General features: G+C 36.6%; 1 protein-coding gene across 5 annotated transcripts in view; it reads left to right on the top strand.

Annotated features, from left to right (window-relative positions):
* Positions 1 to 24083, top strand: part of Scaper (S-phase cyclin A associated protein in the ER) — a 325065-nt gene that overhangs the window by 64967 nt on the left and 236015 nt on the right. For 3 of the 5 annotated variants that reach the window (XM_076925318.1, XM_076925319.1, XM_076925320.1), the window contains exons 10-15: positions 619 to 878; positions 12728 to 12958; positions 19052 to 19222; positions 19911 to 19986; positions 20476 to 20593; positions 20813 to 20924. In XM_076925318.1, the coding sequence (XP_076781433.1) occupies positions 619 to 878; positions 12728 to 12958; positions 19052 to 19222; positions 19911 to 19986; positions 20476 to 20593; positions 20813 to 20924 (968 nt within the window). The remainder of the gene's footprint in view (positions 1 to 618; positions 879 to 12727; positions 12959 to 19051; positions 19223 to 19910; positions 19987 to 20475; positions 20594 to 20812; positions 20925 to 24083) is intronic. The other 2 variants (XM_076925321.1, XM_076925323.1) reach the window with 1 other exon arrangement.

The following is a 24083-nucleotide window of genomic DNA, read 5'->3' as shown; positions in this document are numbered from 1 at the left end:
CATTGATATAGTTTATAGTTTGAAATACCCCTTTTTACTTGCTTCAATTTTTAAATTATATGATAGTGTTTGTGTTGGCTGTCTTGTCTAGTGGGTTAGGTTCAACTTTTTGGTAGTGTTTTTCTTTCTTCTAAATAATGAAGTTATTGATTAATCATCATGGTTTGAGTAGGAACTGGCTGAATTAACTAGAAACTGAAATCTTTAATTAAACTTTTAATTTTGTAATTCAGTTTTCTCTCCTTGTGTTGTTCTTACTCATTTTATGATTTCTTGTTCAGTTTGCATTTATATTTAAGTATAAACAAAATATACTTAAAAACATGTAGTATTTTTTGATAAAGTTAAGCATGGTTAAATATTGAGTATAGAATTGATATGACTTACATCATTATTCCTTTTGCTGGGTATTCTGTAGAATTGAAGGTGTTTTTTGTTAAGCAGATTAAATAATTACAGTGCAATAATGTCTAAAATTTGCCTTAAAATATTTTAGAAAAAACAATAGGGAAGGAGAAATTAATGAAATTAAATTGGAAAACGTTTCTTTTTATAGGTTCTCTAATATTTTTATCATCTAAAGAAAATTTGATTTAATTTCTTCCCTTAATTACATAGAACGGAAAGATGCTGAGGGTTGGGAGACTGTTCAAAGAGGTCGGCCAGTTCGTTCCCGATCGACAGCAGTGATGCCAAAAGTTTCACTAGTGACAGAAACCTTAAGGTCAAAGGATGACAGTTATAAGGAAAACATGTGCCTTTTACCTGAAGAAAGCATACAGAAAGGGAAACTTGCTGAAGGCAGATGTTCTACTGTTGAATCCCTCTCTAAAGACTCAATACACTCTTCTGACCATCCATTTTCTGAGAGAACTCAGGTAATGTATTTTGAAAATTCTCACTGCTGTGTTTAAACATGTCTGTGAGTGCTAGAATGACTTATCCTCTCCACTTCAGCCTTTGTCTCTATAATTTGAGATCTTAAGAAAAGTTTCAGATTAGATTGGTTGAATATACCCCCTACTTAGATTCACATATTAACATTTATTACATTTTCTTTTTACTCTGCCTGCATGTCTGCTTATACTATGCTAAACACTTGAGATTCATGTGCCACTCTGAAAGCCATCCACTTTTATACCATAACATGTATCTTCTAGGATAGATTCAGTATATGTTAGATTCTTTCATGTTATGTTAAAGTGAATATAACATTTGTATAATATCTAATGTATAGTCAATATTTAAATTTTTCTTATTATATCAGCTTTTTAGTATTATATTAAAAATTTAAAGGCTTAAAAATTGTTTTTCAATAGTGTACTTATTATTAGTGTGTGTCATGGTATACCTGAAGATTTCAGAGGACATCTTATATGAGTTGATTGTCTCCTACTATCATGGTTTGGGGTTTTGAACTCAGGTCATCAGGCTTGGCATTTTACCCACTGAGCCATCTTGCCCATCCCTTTGTTTATGGTTTAAAGATGGGGCTTTACTATGTAGCCCAAGCTAGCCTGTAACTTAACTATTCTCTTGCTTACCCCTTCAAAGGTCGACAGTGCAGTGATGTCCTACCATGCCTGACTGCTTTTGTTGTTTGCTTTTTAATTTTGATATAGTTGGGCTGTGTAACCCAAGGTGGCCTTAAACTCATGATCATCTCTTTTCAGCTTTTAGAGTTCTGGGACTGCAAGAACACATTACTGTGCATGGTTCTAATGATGCTCTTCGTAGATTGTTTCTGATTTAGGATCATATCCAGAATCTTGTAGTAGTGGTTTTCATAGGGACAGCTCCTCATCTGTCTCAGGCTTTCATCCTTGACATGTCTGGAAGAACTCATTGTGGCTTTGGTTTTGTTTTGCTTCATAAACAGTGTTCTTTGTTTATTCATTCTTTGTAGTTCAGCTTGTTTTATCCATTTGTGTCAGAAATAAATTGATTATACTTAATGCCACAATGATTGTAATTTGACAAGATCATATTAATCAGCTCAGATGGTGTTCTCTTGCTTCATTTGGGGTTTAATATCATTATAAAAGGACATTGATGTCATCCCCATTGGGTCCTGGCCTCTGGAACTTTTTGATGGCTGCCTTCATCCCTCATTGCTACACACCTCTGTTCAATTTCCTGACCCTCTGTACATCTCCCCTGTCTCCTCCCACACCTGATCCTGCTCCCCCTTTTGCCCTCTCCCCAACCTCTCTTCCTCCCAAGTCCCTCCCACTTTTTACCTCCCATGATTATTTTGTTTCCCCTTCTAAGCTGGACTGAAGCATCCACACTTTGGACTTTTTTCTAGAGAACCTGTAGAGACCATATGGAGAGGTTAGGCACAGCACCAATTGAGGAATAGGGCCACCCATCCTTCTCAAAAATTTTAACCCACAATTGCTTCTGTCAAAAGGAAATGCAGGGACAAAGAGTGGAGCAGAGACTGAAGGAAAGGCTATCCAGAGACTGCTCCACCTGGGGATTCATCCCATATGGAGCCACCAACCCAGTCACTATTGCTGATGCCAAGAAGTGCTTGCTGACAGGAGCCTGATATAGCTGTCTCCTGAGAGGCTCTGCCAGAACCTGACCAATACAGATGTGGACGCTTGCAGCCAACCATCAGATTGAGCACAGGGACCCCGATGGAGAAGTTAGGAGAAGGACTGAAGGAGCTTAAGGGGTTTGCAACCCCATAGTAAGAACAACAATAGCCACCAACCAGACCCCCCAGAGCTCCCAAAGACTAAACCACCAACCAAAGAATACACACGGAGGGACCCATAGCTCCAGCTGCATATGTAGCAGAGGATGGCCTTATTTGGTATCAGTGAGAGGGCCCTTGGTCCTGTGAAGGCTTGATGACCCAGTGTAGGGGAATGCTGGGGCGGTGAGATAGGAGTGGGTGGGTAGGTGGATGTGGAGGACTCTCATAGAGGCAGGGGGAAAAGGGTGGGATAGGGTTTGTGTAGAGGGGAAACTGATAAAGGGGATAACATTTGAAATGTAAATAAATAGAATAACCAATAAAACATTTTTTAAAAAGACAGGAAAGTTAAAAAATGACATTGAAATATTGTTTTGCTTTAACTGTCTACAACTGTCAATGTTAAGTATATTTTTTAACTTAAGGTTCCTAGTATTTTTTCACTTTGATCTATGAACTAATATGCTTTCTAGATGAAACTTATAAATATATATATACATATATATATATATTTATATAAAGTTTCTCATTTATTTGGTGTAATTGTTATATAAAATAAACAATAATAAATTCTTTGTTTAGAAGAAAGAATCAAAAAATCACTTATAAAATAGTTGTTATATTTTCAGTTTAGAATGGTATTTACTGTTTAAATTAATCTTTATCCTAAAGATATTTTCCCCATTGGAAATAATTCTTAACTTCCTGGTCTTGTTTTTTTTTTTTTTTTTTATTTTTAATGTTTGGTGTTGGTAAATGAACCTTGGTGTTATGCACATACCAGGTGAGTGCTCTACCACAGAGCTACATTGTGTTTTTAAGTTTTTCTTTTGAGATAGGATGTTACCAAGGGGCTCAGGTGGACCTTGACTTTACTTTGTAGCCCAGGCTGATTTTGAACTTGTGATCCTCTTTCAGCCTCCTGAGTACCTGAAGCCACAGGTCTACACTGCCAAGCCTGTCCATGACAAGGCTCTTAATATTACAGTATTTACTATCTGTGTTTTCTCTCTTTGTGAGATTGCAGGCTTCTTTGAGGTGATACCTTACATTGTGTTCTAATATGAGACATGGTGTATGAGCCCTAGATGTGTAGAAAATAGTGTATGTGTATGTTTCTGTGTGAATACATATACACATAATTGATTTTTATTCATTTACATTTCAAATGATATCTCCCTTCCTGTTTAACCCTCCACAAACACCCCACCACACTTCCCCCTCTTTCCCCTTCCCTTTGCCTCTATGAGGGTGCTTCTCTACCCACTCACCTACCTCTGCCTCATTGCTTTAGCATCCTCCTATGCTTGGGCATCAAACCTCCACAAGGGCCTCCCTCCCACTGATGTCAGATAAGACTATCCTCTGCTACATATGTACATGGCTCAACTTTTGTGTTGGTGGTTTAGTCTTTGGGTAGTGCAGTTAGTTGATGTTGTTCTTCATATGTGTTGCAGTCCCCTTCAGCTCCTTCAGTCCTTTCCCTAGCTCTTCTCTTGAGGTCCCTGAGCTCAGTCCAAAGATTGGCTGCAAGTATTTGCATCTGTATTCATTAGATGCTGGTAGAACCTCTCGGGGAACAGCCATACAAGGCTCCTGTGTCACTCCGTAGTCCTGGTGAGCCTGGAACTTTCTGTGTGGACTAGGCTACCCTGGAACTCACAGAAGTTCATTTGCCTTTATCTCCCCTGAATGCTGGGATCACAGTGTGCAGCACCATGCCCAGCTCCCTGCCCTGGCATTCCCATACACTGGGGCATCAAGCCTTCACAAGTCCAAGGGCCTCTTTTCCCATTGATGACCAACAAGGCCATCCTCTGCTACATATGCTGCTGTAGCCATGGGTCCCTTCATGTGTACTCTTTGGTTGGTGGTTTAGTCCTTGGGAGCTCTAGGAGATTGTTGTTCTTCCTATGGTGTTAACCTCTTCAGCTCCTTCAGTTCTTTCTCTAACTCCTCCATTGGGGACCCAGTGCTCAGTCCAATGGTTGGTTGCGAGCATCTGCCTCTGTATTTGTTAGGCTCTGGCAAAGGCTCTCAGGAGACAGCTATATCATTTTCCTGTCAGCATGCACTTCTTGACATCCACAATAGTATCTGGGTTTGGTGACTGTATATGGGATGGATCCCCAAGTGGGGCATTCTCTAGATGGCCTTTCCTTCAGTCTCTGCTCCACACTTTTTCTCTGTATTTCCTCCTGTGAGTATTTTGTTAGCCTTTCAAAGAAGGACCGAAGTATCCACTCTTTGGTCTTCCTTCTTTCTGAGCTTCATGTGGTCTGTGAATTGTATCTTCCATATCCTGAGCTTTGCATTTTTCTGATGACTAATGATGATGTTGAACATTTCTTCTCAGCCATTCAAGATTCCTCAGTTGAGAATTCTTTGTTTAACTCTGTACCCCATTTTTAAATAGGATTATTCTGTTCTCTGGAGTCTAACTTCTTGAGTTCTTTGTATATATTGGATATTACCACTGTATAGGATGTAGGATTGATAAAGATCTTTTTCCAATCTGTTGGTTGCTACTTTGTCCCATTGACAGTGTCCTTTGCTTTACAGAAACTTTGCAATTTTATGAGATCCCTTTTGTCTATTGTTGATCTTAGAGTGTAAATCCTTGATGTTCTGTTCAGGAAAATTTCCCCTGTGCCCATGTGTTTGAGGCTCTTCAACATTTTCTCTTTTACTAGTTTTAGTGTATCTGGTTATAAGTGGAGGTCTTCAATCCACGTGTACTTGAGCTTTGTACAAGGAGATAAGAACAAATCAATTTTCATTCTTCTACATGCTGACTGCCAATTGAACCAGCACCATTTGTTGAATATGTGGTCTTTTTTTCCACTGGATGGTTTTAGCTTCTTTGTAAAAGATAAACTGACCATATGTGTGTGGATTTATTTTTGGGTCTTCAGTTCTATTCCATCAATCTATCTGCCTGTCATTGTACCAATACCATACAATTTTTATCACTATTACTCTATAATTCAGGTTGAGATCAGGGATAGTGATTCCCCAAGATACTCTTTTATTGTTGAGAATAGTTTTTGCTATCCTTGGTTTTTTGTTGTTCCAAATGAACTTGAGAATTGCTCTAAAGTGCTCTTAAGTGAGCCCAAAGATTCTACCAAAAAACACTTAAACCTGATAAACAACTTCAGCAAAGTGGCTGGATATAAAATAAACTAAAAAAAATCAGTAGCCTTCCTATACTCAAAGGATAAACAGTCTGAGAAAGAAATTAGAAAAACAACACCCTTCACAATAGTCACAATATCATCTGCAAATACTGATATTTTGACTTCTTTCTTTTCAATTTGTATCCCTTTGACTTCCTTTTGTTGTCTAATTGCCCAGGCTAGGACTTTGAGTACTATATTGAATAAGTAGGGAGAGAGTGGGCAGCTTTTTCTTGTCCCTGGTTTTAGTGGAATTGTTTCATTTTCTCTACATTTAGTTTGAGGTTGGCAATTGGTGTGCTGTATATTGCTTTTACTATGTTTAGGTATAGGCTTTGAATTCTTGATCGATCCATGAGTTTTACTATGAAGGGGTGTTGAATTTTGTTTCTCAGCATCTAATGAGATGATCGTGTGTGGTTTTTTTTTTTTTTTTACTTTGAGTTTATTTATATAGAGGATTATGTTGATGGATTTCTGTATATCCAACCATCCCTGCATTCCTGGGATGAAGCCTACTTGATCATGATGGATGATTGTTTTGATGTGTTCTTGGATTCAGTTTGCGAGAATTTTATTGAGTATTTTTCCATCAATATTCATAAGGGAAATTGGTCTGAAGTCCTCTTTTTTTGTTGGGTCTTTGGGTGGTTTAGGTATAAGCGTAGTTGTGGCTTCATAGAACAAATTGGGTAGTGTTCCTCCTGTTTCTCTTTTGTGAAATAGTTTGAAGAGTATTGGTATTGGGTCTTTGAAGGTCTGATAGAATTCTGCACTAAAACCATCTGGTCTTAGGCTTTTTTTGGTTGGGAAACTTTTAATGACTGTTGATATTTCTTTAAGGCTTATGGGACTGTTTACATGGATTATCTGATCCTGATTTAACTTTGGTTCTTGGTATTTGTCTAGAAAATTGTCTATTTCATCCAGATTTTCCAGTTTTGTTGAGTATACGCTTTTGTAGTAGGATGATTTTTTGAATTTCCTCGGTCTCTGTTGTTATGTCTCCCTTTTCAGTTTGATTTTTATTAATTTGGATACTGTCTTTGTGCCCTCTGGTTACTCTGGCTAAGAGTTTACCTAGCTTGTTGGTTTACTTAAAGAACCAGCTCATGCTTTTGTTGATTCTTTGTATAGTTCTTTTTGTTTCTACTTGGTTAATTTCAGCTTGATTATTTGAGTTTGATTATTTTCTGCTGTCTACCCCTCTTGCGTGTATTTGCTTCTTTTTGTTCTAGAGCTTTCAGGTATGCTTTCAAGTTGCTAGTGCTCTCTCCAGTTTCTTTTTGTAGACACCTAGAGCTATTCCTCTTAGTACTGCTTTCATTGTATCCCATAAGTTTGGGTATGACAAGCCTTCTTTTTCATTAAATTCTAAAACCTCTTTTTTTTTTTTTCTTTATTTCTTTCCTGACCAAGTTATCATTGAGTAGAGTGTTGCTCAGCTTCCATGTGTATTTGGGCTTCCTGTTGTTTTTGTTGTTAATTGAAGACTACCCTTTTGTGGTCTGATAGGATACATGGGATTATTTCAGTCTTCTTATAACTGTTGAGACCTTTCTTGTGACCAACTATATGGTCAGTTTTGGAGAAGATATCATGAGTTGCTGAGAAGGTATAATCCTTTGTATTACCATGAAGTGTTCTAAAGATACCTCTTAAATCCATTTGGTTCATAACTTCTGTTAGTTTTGCTGTGTCTCTGTTTAGTCTTTTTCCATGATCTGTTCATTGCTGAGAGTGTGGTGTTGAAGTCTCTCACTATTATTGTATCAGGTACAATGTGTGCTTTGAGCTTTAATAAAGTGTCTTTTATGAATGTGGGTGCCCTTGCATTTGGAGCATAGATGTTCATCATTGAGAGTTCATCTTGGTAGAATTTGCTTTGACGAGTATTAAGTGTCCTTATCTTTTTTGATAACTTTTGGTTGAAAGTCAATTTTGTTCAATATTAGAATATTAGAATGGCTACTGCAGCTTGTTTCTTGGGATCATTTGCTTTGAAAATTGTTTTCTGAGGTAGTGTCTGTCTTTGTCACGGAGGTGCATTTCCTGTATGCAGCAAAGTGCTGGATCCTGTTTATATATCCAGTCCATTAGCCTATGTCTTTTTATTGGCGAATTAAGTTTATTGATGTTAATAAATATTAAGGAACAGTGATTGTTGCTTCCTGTTACTTTTGTTATTAGAGGTGGAATTATGTTTGTGTGGCTATCTTCATTTGGATTTGTTGAAAGATTGTTTTCTTGTTTTTTCTAGGGTATAGTTTCCTTGTGTTGGAGTTTTCTATCTATTATCCTTTGTAGGGCTGAATTTGTGGAAAGATATTGTGTAAATTTGGTTTTGTCATGGAATATCTTGATTTCTCCATCTATGGTAATTGAGAGTTTTGCTGGGTATTATAGCCTGGGCTGGCATTTGTGTTCTCTTAGGGTTTATATGAAATCTGCCCAGAATCTTCTAGCTTTCATAGTCTCTGTTGAGAAGTCTGGTGTGATTCTGATAGGTCTGCCTTTATATATTACTTGTCCTTTTTCCTTTACTGCTTTTAATATTCTTTCTTTATTTTGTGCATTTGGTCTTTTGACTATTATGGGAGAATTTCTTTTCTGGTTCAATCTATTTGGGGTTCTGTAGGCCTCTTGTATATATATGGGCATCTCGTTCTTTAGGTTAGGGAAGTTTTCTTCTACAATTTTGTTGAAGATATTTTCTGGACTTTTAAGTTGGGAATCTTTATTCTCTTCTGTAACTACTATCCTTAGGTTTAGTCTTTTATTGTGTCCTGGATTTGTTGGATGTTTTGTGTTAGGAGCTTTTTGCATTTTTTCATTTTCTTTGACAGTTGTGTCAATGTTTTCTATGGTATCTTCTGCGCCTACGATTCTTTCTTCTCTTTCTTGTATTCTGTTGGTGATGCTTGCATCTATGACTCCTGATCTTTTTCCTAGGTTTTCTTATCTCCAGGGTTGTCTCCCTTGGTGATTTCTTTATTGTTTCTATTTCCATGTTTAGATTCTGGATGGTTTTGTTCAATTCCTTCACCTGTTTGGTAGTGTTTTCCTGTAATTCTTGAAGGGATTTTTGTGTTTCTTCTTTAAGGGCTTCTACCTGCTTACCTGTGTTCTCCTGTATTTCTTTATGGGAGTTATTAATGTCTTTCTTAAAGTGCTCTATCATCATCATGAGAAATGATTTTAAATTTGAATCTTGCTTATCCTGTGTGATGGAGTGTCCAGAACTTGCTATGGTGGGACAATTGGGTTCTGATGATGCTAAGTAATCTTTGTTTCTGCTGCTTATGTTCTTGTGCTTGCCTCTCTCCAAATGGTGATCTCTAGTGCTACCTGCCCTTCCTGTCTCTGACTGGAGCTTGTTGCTCCTGTGATCCTCATTGTGTCAAAACTCATGAGAGAGTCCAGCTGTCCCTGGGTTCCTGTGATTCTGGGATCCTCTGATCCTGAGATCCTGGGTGTGTTAGAGCTCCTGGTAGTCAACCTGCCTCTGGGATTCTGAAATTCTGGTATGATCAAGCTCCCAAGATCCAGTGATCCTGGGTGTGTTAGAGCTTCCTCTGGGTGTTGTGGGACTGGGTGCAGAGGCAGCACCCAAAGTCTGCTCAGGGTACCATCTCAGACCAGAAGGAACCTATGCCACTGGGCAGGCAGGGGTTCCTGTGTCCTTGGAACCCGGGAGACTCAGTTATTCCCAGTGTTGGGGCAGTTGTTGTCACCTCTTCGCCTATGATCCTGGGCATGATATTGAGTCTTTAATAAACAACTGTTTATTAGCATCAGTAATGCTAATATAAATATTGTAAAGATTATAAACCGCAATGACTGACAGGTAAATAATGTTGATGACACTGTAAATAGTGTCATCCAATTTAAGTGATGTTTATGTAAAAATCAACACGTTGGATGCCAAGTTCTGACCAATAGTAGGATTTCTAGAGTAGTTTGTGAGACTTAGCCATGTTTAATATTTTTAGAAACAGTTTATTAAACTTGGAGCTTTATGGCCACTGTAGTGTTTATCAATGTTTATTTAGAAGTTATGTGAGCATTAAGTTCAAAATTTTAGGTTTGACTTCTTTGACCTGAAGTATAATTGGAACACAAAGCATCGTTTTTTTATTCTGCTGGAATGTGAAAATATACTTGCTTATATTTATTAAATTAGATTTACAAATGGATATGTAAGCCTTCTAAGCTAATGCTACTATCTTTTTGTATTTTTGCATTTCTTTTGGTCATATGTGAATTATTCTTGAGTCGGCAATAGGGGATATTAAATCTAAAGTATATAAATTGCATGAAGAGACACAATGGTTGTTTAGATGTCTTGTCTTAACTCAACCTTTTTCCCCCATGAGACTACTGTAGGATGTCTCTTTCAAATCTTCCTCTTCTCAAACTGTAAATGGGCTGAGAAAGAAATTAATCAAATGACATCCTTTTCAATAGTCAAAAATAGTATAAAATACCTTGGTGTGACTCTAACCAAGCAAGTGAAAGGTCTGTAGGACAAGAACTTCAAGTCTATGAAGAAAGAAATTGAAGAAGACCTCAGAAGATGGAAAGATTTCCCATGCTCATGGATTGGCAGGATTAACAGAGTAAAAATGGCCATTTTACCAAAAGCCATCTATAATGCAATCCCTATTAAAATTCCAAATCAATTCTTCACAGTGATAGAAAGAGCAATTCTCAAATTCATTTGGAACAACAAAAAACCCAGGATATAGCACAAACTATTCTCAACAATAAAAGAACTTCTGGGGAATCACCATCCCTGACTTCAAGATCTACTACAGAAAAATAGTGATTAAAAACAGCATTGTATTGGTACAGAGACAGACAGGTAGATGAGTGGAATAGAATTGAAGACCCAGAAATGAACCCATATACGTATAGTCACGTGATCTTTGACAAAGAAGCTAAAACCATGCAGTGAAAAAAGACAACATATTCAACAAATGGTGCTGTTTTAAGTGGCAGTCAGCATGTAGAAAAATGCAAATTGACCCATTCTTATCTTCTGTACAAAGCTCAAGTCCAAGTGGATCAAGGACCTCCACATAAAACCAAATACATTGAATTTATTAGGAGAGAAATTGGAAAAGAGCCTCAAACACATCAGCACAGGGGAATACTTCCTGAATAGAACATCAATGGCTCAGGATCTAAAATCAACTATAGACAAATAGACAATGGCAAAGGACACTGCCATAAGAACAAAATGGCAACTTAGAGATTAGGAAAATATCTTTACCAATTCTATATCTGATAGAAGGCTAATATCCAATATCCAATATATACAATATATACTCAAGAAGTTACACTTCAGACAACCAAATAACCTTAATAAAAAATGGGATACAGAGCTGAACAAAGAGTTCTCAACTGAGTAATCTCAAATGGTAGAGAAGCACCTAAGGAAATGTTCAACATCCTTAGTCATCAGGGAAATGCAAATCAAAATGACCCTGGGATTCCATCTCACACCAGTCAGAATGGCTAAGATCAAAAACTCAGGTGACAGCAGATGCTGGCAAGGATGTGGAGAAAGAGGAACACTCTTTCATTGTTGGTGGGATTGCAAGCTAGTACAGCCACTCTGGAAATCAGTCTTATGGTTCCTCAGAAAATTGGACATAGTACTATTTGAGGACCCAGCTATACCACTCCTGGGCATATACCCAAAAGGTGCTATAACATATAACAAGGACACATGCTCCACTATGTTCATAGCAGCCTCATTTATAGTAGCCAGAAGTTGGAAACAACCCAGATGTCCCTCAACGGAGGAATGGATATAGAAAACTTGCATTTACACAATGGAATACTACTCAGCTATTAAAAACAATGACTTCATGAAATTCTTAGGCAAATGGATGGAACAAAATATCCTGAGTGAGGTAACCCAGTCACAAAAGAACACATGTGATATGTTCTCACTGATAAGTGGATATTTTGAAAAAAGTTCGGAATATCCATGATACATGATTACAGAGCAGGTGAAGCTCAAGAAGAGGGAAGACCAAATTGTGGATACTTCAGTCCTACTTAGATGGGGAACAAAATAATGAAGTTATGTTTCAAAGAGGACACATTTGATATTTTGAGTACACTGACCCAAAATAAAATATAGTAAGAAATGTTTTTAGAATATTTTCAGGATACTTGCTCTTCCCACTTGATATTAGATAGTTCACAAAAGACTGAATCATAAATTTTGTTAAATAAGTGTAACGGTCAGTATTATGCATGTGACTAGATTTCCATGTGGGAGATATGATGTGCTTGTTAAGAACCAACTTACTGTTCCTGGTGAGATGACTCACAAATAAAGGTACTTGCTGCCAAGCCCAGTGACCTGTGTTTAATACCTAGAACCCATATAGTAGAAGTATAGAATCAATTCATACATGTTGTCCTTGGATCACACATGCTCAATGACATGTGTGTATATGTGTACTCATGCAGACATGCATAATAAATAACCATTCTACTAAAAGAAAATGTTGCAATTTGGAAAGCATCATTTCTGAGAATATCAAAGATGATGCTCAATACATAGTAGGCATACAGATAAAGTTTCTGTAGCTGAATGTCTTCTTTCCTTCTGTTGTGCTTCACACACACACACACACACACGTGTGTTTGTATGTGTGTGTGTGTGAGAGAGAGAGGGGGGGGAATTTTCTGTTAGATAGGTAAGTACTGCTTCACTTGATAGGTTAAGTAGATAGGTTAAGTAGAACTAGATCTTACAGAATCTAATATTTGTTCCATTTGAAAGTCATCCCTGGCTTATTCTAAAAATATGTGTTTTTAGTTCACAGTGAGTATATTGGATGATGTCAAGAATTCTGGTAGTAGTCAAGACAGTTCAGTGCATACTTCTGAAATACCAGCTATTCACAATGATGCAGTATGTGTTGCTGTTACTCCACAAACTACCAAAGCTTTGCCAACAGACAAGGAGAGAGTGCCAGCAGAGACAGTAGGAATGGTGACTGAGACGACGGACCCTTCAGATATTTCAAATGTGAGTGCTGCTGACTGGGTAAGAACAACTTATCAAAATCCTGTATGACTATATTAAAAAGTATAAATTTAGGTATGATTCATATGTATTATAACCTCATACTTTATAGAACAGGTATTATATATATATATATATATATATATATATATATATATATATATATATGTGTGTGTGTGTGTGTGTGTGTGTGTGTGTCATTTCATTTTAACATTTTTCTAACAGTAATATTTTCAGATAGTTAAAATTCTTACTGATTTGCAGAGGATAAAAATGCTAATATAACAATTGCTCAGAATCATTTTATATGCAGTTGCATCAAGTGCATTTAATCAACCTAGCATCCACATTAAAAATAAATCAGAAGGGAAAAGAACATGTATTATGTAAGGTCTTTTTTTCTTCAATATCTGATATTCCCATCTATGAGAAAGGATGCCTGCTAGTCTTTTGCTGCTGCTGCTGCTGCTACTACTACTTCTGCAGCCTGTTCTCCTCTTCCTCTTCTTCTTCTTCCTCCTCTTCTTCTTCCTCCTCTTTCTCTTCTCCCTTTCCTCTTTTTTTTTAGTCAAGGTTTTATGTAATGTAGGTTGGCCTTGAATTTGTTAAAGCCCACCCTGGGGCTAGTCTTAACTAACTTTGCTTAAGTAACTTATTAAAGAAATGGACACAGTTGTAAATGAGGTACATTATGATTAATTTTTTTTAATGATTTATGTATTTTATGTATATGAGTATACCATTACTCTCTTCAGATGCACCAGAAGAGGGCATCAGACCCTATTGCAGATGGTTGTGAATTACTGTGTGGTTTTTGGGAACTGAACTCAGGACCTCTGGAAGAGCAGTCAGTGCTCTTAACCACTGAGCCATCTCTCCAGCCCATGATTAAAATTGTATTTAACCTTTTCTTTGTGTGTGTGTCTGTGTGTGTGTACACACACATATATGTACATATATGTATATATGTATTTTAAATTTCCTTTGTATATGTATGTATATCATATATGTACATGGTATGGATGTTCATGCACATATATGTGGAGGCCAATAGTGAGTGTCAGTATGTCTTTCTCTTTTGTTCCCCTCCTTAAGTGAGACAGGGAGGCTCACTAAAGCTGTGGTTCACAGGGTGCCTAGGGTGACTAGGCAGTGAACTCCAGGGACCTACCTGTTTCTGTTCCCTGCCCCACTTCTACTTCCTGGTTACAGATGTGTGATGCTGTGCTTGAGTTTTATGTGTGTGCTGGACACCTGAAGTCAGATCCTATGCTTGAGTGCCAGGTACTTAACCAAATCAGCCATCTCCTGGGTCCCTAATTTTATTTTTTAAAAGAAAATTATATATAATAGTTTCTTTTAAAGTTTAATGTCTCAGGATATCTGCAAATGATATTAGGTAAAAGTCTACATCTTAAAGAGATAGTCACAATAAGTAGGAAATTGATATGAGATATTTAAGTAAAGAAAAAGAAACGTATGACAGCAAAAGCAAAATTAATGTTTATGTTCCTTTAATAAGATTGTATAAGGTTTTCACTTCTTGTGTCTTTTAGTAATGAACTTTAAAAAAATAAACATAATTAAGACCAAGCGAGTAATTACTTCAACATAAGTTGGAAAATTTGTCATATTTATACTTTCTGTTTCTGCAGCTAGAGAGCATATTAAGTTGTTTATATTGTGGTTTCATTATGGGAGGGCACTCTCAGGGGTTGCTTTAAATTAATGTCACATTTAGTTTCTTAAGGTGGGAGTAAGAGATTTCTTACAATGATGAGAAAACTGATTTTTATTTTGTCTCTCAGTATGCTATTGTCATAGGGCTAGCTCAACTAAAATAGAACACAAATTCTTTGTTGTTCATCTGATTAACAGAACCACTACCAAAAATTGACTGGGAATCTTTCTAATAGCGTGCTGCTTGACATGTGTAGGGGCCTCCGTTTGAGTCTTAGTGTTAAAAAAGTCAGTCTTTTCTACAGAGATCCCTGAGCCTTGGAACGATTGTAAGAGCCAGGTGTGGTCAGTAACAGCAAGAAAACAATATTCTCCCAGACACAACAAAACAGCTGCACGTATGACCTCACAGCAGTGTGACAGTATTTACAAGATTGTCTTGAGCCAGACTAAAATCCCAGCATAGGGTGTAGCAATGAGAGGACATAAAATTCTATCACTAGCTCAGAAGTTATGGCCTTTGGTGGCTTCTATCTAGGAGAGGGAGTGTTAGTTTTTTTTTAAAAATGCTGTGAAAATATTTCTTTACTGAAGCCAAACACTTGATAGGCAGGCCCTACTACAAGTCTATGTGGGCAGCACAAACTCAACTCCATGGTGAAAGGAAAAAAAAAGGAAGAAGAAGAAATCCCAACTTAGGTGTGAAGGGATGGGAAGATATCAATGGCAATTTCATATATTTTTATGAAATTGTCAAAGATTTCATAAAAATATATTACATATATACATGCATTAAAATGTTATTATAAAGCCCATAATTATGTCTAATGATTATATGCTAATGAAAACATTTGAAAAGTAATAGCCAGCCTTTGCTAACATTATAGTTATATGTAATTATAAACCTAGCTTCTGTTTAACCCTACTTTTTAGAGTTGCATTTGCAAATTTTCTTGAAAAGTCATTTAAAATAATTGTAAATTATTTATATCTTACCATGTGATAGAAACTTGTATATGGATGACTTAATCAGTGTGTCTGTCATATATAAACTCTGGCAGAAAGTTTGAATCTTCTGGTTTTCGTAAATAAAATATATTTCAGGAAACATAAAATTGACTGAGATAATGAAGAATCAGAATAGATGTATGTACTAAGTTACCTTTTGTAAACACGCACACAATTTGCAATTTAGGTATTGTTTCTATGTGGCACATTAATAACAGCTACTTTTTATAGGACTTTCAGACTTTTAGGAAAAATGTATGATACCCATTAATTGTCTTTATACTTTCTAATTAATTCTATTTCTTGGGAACAACCTTTGTCCTTTGCATGTTTTGATAGGAGCCCGTTAATGAATGATGAAGGGAAGTCTAATAATTAGGGATATGGAGATTCTATTCCAAATGACTTATAACCTGGGGTTTAAGAATTTGCAGCTTGCAGTACTTTTATTGAGTTGTAACTAATTTTAGTAGTCTTTACACATTTAATGTATACAAATTGATGAATTTTTACTTGTGCTTATACCTCTGAAACGATCACTCTAACCAAGATCCTCGACACAGTGAGTGGTGCTCAGAGTTCTTACATTCCTCTCCACAACCTTTCTTCTAGTCTTGCCTTTCTCTTCTTCCTCTTCCATTGTATCCTCTTCTGTCTTTCCCTATGTTGAAGTTTGTATTTTCAGAATTTTATATAAATAATCATATTTTTTTGTTTGGCATCCTTCAACAGCATTGTTGTTTCTAGTTCATCCATGAAGTATGTGTAATAGTTTGTTGCTTTTTGTAGCTTCAGTAGTAGCTTGTTTTGTACACACAGCACAATGTTTAGTCATTCATTTGCTTATACATATCCGAGGAACTTCTAGTTTTTATATCTCATGGTTAAACATCGCGTGAATATTTTTGTGCATGTCTTAATAAGGCTTTTCTAAGTATTGAAGCCAGGGCCTTGTGCATTCTAGGCAAGTGTTCTGCCACTGAGCCAGATCCTTAGTCCTTTGCATGTGTCTTTGTGTGAACATGTGTTTTTATTTTACTTGGGAAAATTTCTAGTTCAGTTTTGTTGATAATATTTTCATATCTTCTATAGCCTTACTTATTGCTATTAACATTTTAGAGAACAGTGTAGACCTTTCAATATATCTATGTTTTTTTTATGAAAAGTTCAAGGCTCGTTCCCATTCTCCTCTGTTAGATCCAGTGCATCAGGTTTTATGTTGAGGTCCTTGATCTGCTTGGACTTGAGCTTTGTACAGGGTGATGAATATGGATCTATTTTCATTTTCCTACATACAGACCACCAGTTAGACCAGTGCCATTTATTGAAGATGCTTTTTTTTTTCCACTGTAAGTTTTTGGTATCTTTGTCAAAGATCAGCTGTCCACGGGTGTGTGGGTTTACTTCTGGGTCTTCAAATCTATTCCATTTATCGACCTGTCTGTTTCTATACCAACACCATGTGGTTTTATCACTATTGCTTTGTAGTCCAGCTTGAGGTCAGGGATGGTGATTCCCCTGGAAGTTCTTTTATTGTTGAGAATTGTTTTGGCTATCTTGGGTTTTTTGTTTTTCCATATGAAATTGAGAATTGCTCTTTCCATGTCTGTGAAGAATTGTGTAGAAATTTTCATGGGAATTGCTTTGAATCTGTAGGTTGCTTTTGGTAAAATGGCTATTTTCACGATGTTAATCCTGCCAATCCATGAGCATGGGGTGTCTTTCCATCTTCTGATTTTGTTTTCAGAGATTTGTAATTCTTATCATACAAATCTTTCACTTGCTTGGTTTGAGTTGATTGAGTTGTAATTTATAAAACATAGTTCATCCATTTAAATAGATCCAACCAGATCCATTGAGAATGAGATGTTCTTAAAATATATTTACAAAATTATTTATTCATTATCATAATAGATGACAGCATGCTATCTTCCTAAAGAGAAACTGAGTATCATTCCTGGCCTGCTAACTTGCCTTTACTGTCTGTGCTTTTGTCTGTTTTGGACATCAGAATAATAGAATACAGTATTAGCCTGTTTTAAGTATTTGCTAATTTTTATAACCGAATAATATTCTATTGTATGAATATGCAATACTGTACTTTTCTGTTATTCATTTGTACATTTAGGCTGTTTTTATTGTTGGCTGTTAGCTATACTGAGTAACTGCTTAAGTATCTGCATGCAAGTTTTATGTCTATGTTTTTATTTCTTCTGTAGACATATATAGGACTGAAGAACTGTCGTGGTGTTTTCTAAAAAACTTACACAGTTTTTGTTCTTAGGTCTCTTTTATTTTATTGCTTAGGCTTTGCCTCATGTAATTTGAAACTCTTTAAGTTCATTAGTTTTTAAGAGACTTGCATTCATGATAATTTGTTCCTTTATGAAGTGAACTTTTTTGTTCCTAGTGATAGTTTTTGCTCTGAAATCTGGATTTCATATAACTATCTCATTTTTTTATTTTTTGAAATGAAAATATAATTGGATAATCTTCCCCTTCCCTTTCCTTTTTATAGCCCTTCCTTGTCACTCCCCACTTGTTCCCCATCTCAGGTGTTCTTTGTCTTTATTATTTATTTACTTTAAAAAAATTTTTAATCTATATTTTAAGTTTCTTATGAGAAACACAGTTGGGTGTTTCTATTGATCTAGTTTGACATTCTCTGCTGGTTAATTGGTGATATTTAGACTATTTACATGTAATGTGATTTGTTTACAATTATCAGCTTACTATTCTTTTCCCTTTGGCTTGTATATTGTCCCTTCCTTTGCTTTTTAAAATTCTGTTTTATATCCTTTGTTGGTTTATTAAGCATAAATCTTCATTATTTTAGTTGTTGCTTTAGGGTTTATAGGATAAATCTTGAATTACTCATAGGATTTATTAATGGATAATTCTCAGGTAGATTATTTAATTATAAAATATCTTTAGGTTACAAAACCATCTTCAAAACTATAATATTATGTCTAGCCTACATTCTTATTATGTTCCTATTGTAGCATGGTATGCTTGTTTCATTTTTAAGGAAAATATTTGATTTGTACCAGCTTTTAATTTGGGTATTCAGGTGAAGTTTGCACTTCTTCAGGGGTATTATTTGTTGTTTACAAATTTGACAATTTGTCATACAGAACAGTCTGGTAAAGAAGGTTAGAAATGGATTGTTGTTGGATTTCAGGGAGCAATAATTAAGCCCTTGACTTCATGCACCTTGTAAGTCATATTGATAACAAATGCTTTAACCTGTATTGGACCCAGTTTTTCTGATTCTAGGTTTATGTGTGGGTGGGTGTGGGTATGGTTGTGTGTGGGTGTGTGGGTGTGCATTCGCATGGTGTGCGCACACTAGTTTATGATTACCATAGAAAGAAAGAAAATACTTATTAATGTTTCATGATTTTACCCTTTAAAAAAAAAATAAAGTCCATGGCAGAAGTTCTTGCTAAAAAAGAAGAGCTAGCAGACCGTCTGGAAAAGGCCAATGAAGAAGCCATTGCCAGTGCTATTGCTGAAGAAGAACAGTTAACCAGAGAAATTGAAGCTGAAGAAAACAATGACATTAATATCGAGACTGACAACGACAGTGATTTTTCTGTGAGCTTTTTAGTGTTTTTGAATCTTGAATAATAGTAAACTTTGTCGTGGTGATTTAGATAATGAGCAGTAGCAAACCTTTTTTTCAGCGTTACTGATTACAAAATGCTTTCATATGTGATGCAGTTGATAAGTAGAAAGCTGTCATTGTCATTTTACAAATCAAGAAATTGTGTCTATCAGAAAGGAAGAATCCAGTATTCTTCAGACTGTAATTTCTAGGGACTGAAGAAAGTATTATTCTTATTTTGTCCTACTACTGAATAGAGAATGATGAATTGCTTTATTGCTAATTACTCAGGGTATACATGTTAATGGAGGAAAATAAAACAATCATAAGTTTTATATTTCATGTCTTTCTATTAATTACTACCGAATAACTTTTAATTCCAGTGTATGCTTTGTGTAAGACTAGGTTACTTGTTTTGAAATATAATTCATTGGTTCCTGTGAATGGCTAGTGAACTCTTAAAATACATAGTCTGAGTATTTTAACTTGGGAATTATGACTATATAAGAGATTATAGTTTTGCTTTCGTTTGTTTGATTCAGTGAAGTTTATTAGAAGTTGATAGGAGAATTTTATATGTAGTTCATTTTTAAGTTTATAATGTTGTGTGCAAAACTAAGGGGTGTTTTGTTTTATTTTGTTTTTTTGATGTGTTGCATGTGTTTTATTACATTCTAGGCCAGTGTGGGTAGTGGGAGCCTGTCTTTCTGTGGTATGTCTCTGGACTGGAATGATGTTCTCGCAGATTATGAAGGTACTGTATGTATAATGTCTTTGAATATTTGGTTGATAGGCACAGTGGGAGATACTAGATCATATTATATGCAGTTTTTAGGTAAAAATAATTTGAGGTAGAAATGTTTTTAAAAGTGTTTTTCCTGTGGCGGTAGCTCACTCAGTAAAATGCGTGTTTTACAAGCATGAGACTGGAAGTAGTCCCCAAACCATATGCCAGCCATGGTTATGTGTGCTTATGTATCCAGCACTGGGAAGTGGAGTCAGGTATATCCCTGGAGCTTGCTGGCTCAGCAACATAGCTTAATTGATAAACTCCAGGCCAGTGAGAGATCCAGTGCCAAAGAAAGTGGACAGGGTTTAGTGAGAACGACACTGTAGCTTGTCCTCCAGTGCCCACATAAGTGTATGTACATGTGTGTTTAAAAAATTCTCAAAAGTTAACTTTAAAGAAGTACGTGGCTAAATAATAACTGTTTTCTCATTTTATTTTATTGTCTTCTGTCAGCTCGTGAATCGTGGCGTCAGAATACATCCTGGGGGGATATTGTAGAAGAGGAGCCTGCTAGGCTTCCAGGACATGGGATTCACATGCATGAAAAGCTTTCCTCACCATCTCGTAAAAGGTCTGGCGTTTGAAAATTCGCTTGAAGTGATTGATAGTAAGAAATTGTGATTCTGTCTTTGGTATCTTCTATCAGGACATTCCATATCTATTGAAAATGACAAGCACTGTGGAGAAATGGTCTTGTGTACATGATAAGATGTTTGGAGCCCACAAATTCCTGGTTTTAGCTTTGTCATGTGAATACGTGTGTTTCTTGTTAATTTGTGTGTATTAATAGGACAATCGCAGAATCTAAGAAGAAGTATGAAGAAAAACACATGAAAGCTCAACAATTAAGGGAAAAGCTACGTGAAGAGAAGACACTAAAGCTTCAAAAGTTGTTAGAAAGGGTAAGTGTTTACATTTTTAAAAATAAAATGATAATCATAAGTTGGTAGATTATTTTCAAGTAAGGTTTTTTGTTCTGAGACTAAAGGTCATAAAAATACATGTTGTAGAAAATAAAGGCAATGTTTCAAACTACCTTTTTTTTTTTTTTTAAGAGTTTGTCTTTTCTAAACTATTTAGTAAATGGATATTTTGCAAAGTTTTTTAAAGGTATATATTGTCTTTTGCCATTTTCTTTGAGTAGGCCTGTCCAAAATACAGAATTCCTTGTTAGGAGAGTTTTGAAGTTGAAATCATTAGGCTTGTTTTGTGTACATGCTTGTGGGGCTCGCCCTGCTCCCTGATCTGGCTTAGATTTTTGCTACTCTTAGAGTAGCTGTGGCCATCTCCCTTAGCTTCAGAGGCATAAGCTCTCAGTCATTGTCACTGGATAGCTTCAGAGGCATAAGCTCTCAGTCATTGTCACTGGATAGCTTCAGAGGCATAAGCTCTCAGTCATTGTCACTGGATAGCTTCAGAGGCATAAGCTCTCAGTCATTGTCACTGGATACATATGCTGCCAGTACTGTAGTCTGTGTAAATAACCCCCGACTGTCATATGTATACTCAAGACAGATTCCATAGCTGTTTGTGCTGCTTGTCCTAACGGTGTCCCTTAACCATTTCTTGCCCTGGCCCTTATTTACTAGCACATGTACTGCTCAACACAGATGTGCTGTTGTGGAGGACAGCATCCTGCTTGGGTACTACAAATACCCAGAATCTTTTGTACCTGGTAAACATTGGTAGCTATTGGTGTTACTCACACCAGCCCTCAGACTGCCATGCTATGCTGCACAGCTCTAGACCCAGAGTGCATGTACTCCACACTTTGTGCATCAGTATTATCTTCTGTTTGCTTATCCCCGTCAGTGCTTCAAAATCTGCTTCCCTGGGTGGTGGCCTTCCAAATACTGAAGCCAGCTATTATACTTGGGCAAATTGATTACTTTTAAAAAGCAACCAGATAACAATGCAGAGACAAAAGGAACCCCAACATGAAGAAACCCTAACTACATTATAGGAACATAGTAAAACCCCAGCAATTGCTGCAAATACTTGGAAATCTACAAGTTTTTTGACAAAGTATTCAAAATAGTTTCTCTATGGAAGTCTGTCGAAGTTATTAAGGATAGTGCTATCATTGCTATCTCATGACTATAAATCTGTCTTTTGAAATGTAAAAAGACTCCCTGAGACACTTGTAAAATTCACCTGATGCAATTAGCTCCATGAATACACTAACAGGGAAAACTGGAGCACAAGAAAGCTAGGAACTCGTCCACCTTAGCAACTGTGTGTTTCCTCACCTTTGACCTGAGATGTGTGCTGCTTTCTGCTCTAACCAAGGAGCCAGCTGCTTTTCTGAAGGAACTGACAATATGAAATGGCAGGGAAATGGGACACTCCTTTTTGTGTGACCATATCAGGAAACACATTTGAAAAATGCAAAGGTAGGTGAAATAAGACAATAAAACTAATTTATTATGAGACATGGGTTGTACAAGCTACCCCAGAGAAAGTTGTAGAGACACAGTTTGAATTTTACAACTGTTGGAACTTTGTGTTAAGGGCATAGGAGACTTTGGTTGAATTTGGAGTAGAATTCAAGAAATTAGAAACAACTATGAAATAAATTCAGTGAAAAATATATTTACTTGGGGAAACAAAACATCTGTTTTGGAACAGAAAGGAAATCTTGCTTTATTCATAGTACAATTTTATTACTCTTTTAAACCTCATTTGTCACTGATTCTGTTGAATCTCTTGCAAGTATTTGAGTAAGTGATATATATGGTATTGCTTGTTTTATAATTTTGATTATTATTTTAGTCTGAAATTTCTTCTTTTTTGTAATAATGAATGAAGAGGTCAGTTTTCCTAGCAGACATAAGGCACTCCTGTTTTGCAAAACCATTCGATCTGCAGCTTTTGTCTCTCTAACCACAGCACTTGTTTCTCAGTGCATACCTTTACATTTTCATATTTTTCAGCCTTTCTTCCATGGGGCAGATATATTAAAATGCACATGGATAGACTTCATGCATAGGAACATGATGGTACTTCTTTTGGAACAACGGTGAAATCTTACTATCAGGCACAGTGAGCAGCGTATCAGAGGCTGAGAGTGGAGCTCACGTAGAGGGCTTGAGTAGCATCTAGGAGGGCTTTGCTTCAATTCTCAGTAGCCCCTCCCCCAGAAGAAAAAGTGAGCCCCTTACATGATCCAGTTCTAATTTTCAGCCTTTTATTAAATTGGACAATTATGGTCTGTCTCATATATGCAGGTTCTTAGTCCCAGTAGTGACGTTTTCATGGAGCTGATTTCTGTGATGCAGTAGCTAAGCATCAGAGAAAGGTTTCTTGTTAGTTTAGAATTTCTTTATATTTACTGTAACTTAGATTTTTTAGTGTAACATTATTTAATTGATTCTTTAGAAATTTTACATCACGCATCCCAGTCACACTCCTTTCCCAGTCTTTCCATGCGCCCCACCTTTGTGATCTTCCTTAGACCTCAGGCCCAATTTGTATTATCTATATACTCACTGAGGCATCTTCACACTGAGTGGTGGCATGCCTCTTAGATAGAACTGAGTCATTTCCCTTCTAAACCCCTGCCAGAAGCCATCAGTTGTTGGGAGGTAGACTTTAGCATCCCCATCACACTCCTTAAGAGTTCTCTTTGATGGCTTTCTGTTGAGACTGCTACATTTTGGGTGGGGTTGTGGTAAGGGTAGGGGTTATAACAGAAGCCTTCTTTTATGTCCCTTTTTTGCAACTGTGTATCTGCAATCATCAATATCATTGCAGAAGTAGCTTTCTTGCTCTTCATATTCAGCTGGAACCTAGATCATGGACCTCTACTTGATATCTGGGAACAGTGCCTATGAACATGGCTCCATGCTGCAGTAGGACCATGGACTCAGTCAAGGCCCTTGGCAGCAACATAGACCCATATATCACCATAGACTCAGGTGGCAGTACATGCCACTCATATCAGTATGGCCCCTCACAGCAGCATAAGTGGTAACATGGGCATTGGACATCAACACAGACCCCAGCTGCAGTAGGGCCTTGTATTCAGTCATGGCTTTAGCTGGAAGCATGAATCTGGATAT

This window comes from Arvicanthis niloticus, chromosome 26 (assembly GCF_011762505.2).
Source record: "Arvicanthis niloticus isolate mArvNil1 chromosome 26, mArvNil1.pat.X, whole genome shotgun sequence".
Taxonomy (NCBI): Eukaryota; Metazoa; Chordata; class Mammalia; order Rodentia; family Muridae; genus Arvicanthis; species Arvicanthis niloticus.
The sequence above is the reverse complement of the archived record's forward strand: the minus strand, read 5'-3'. Positions and strand labels throughout refer to the sequence as shown.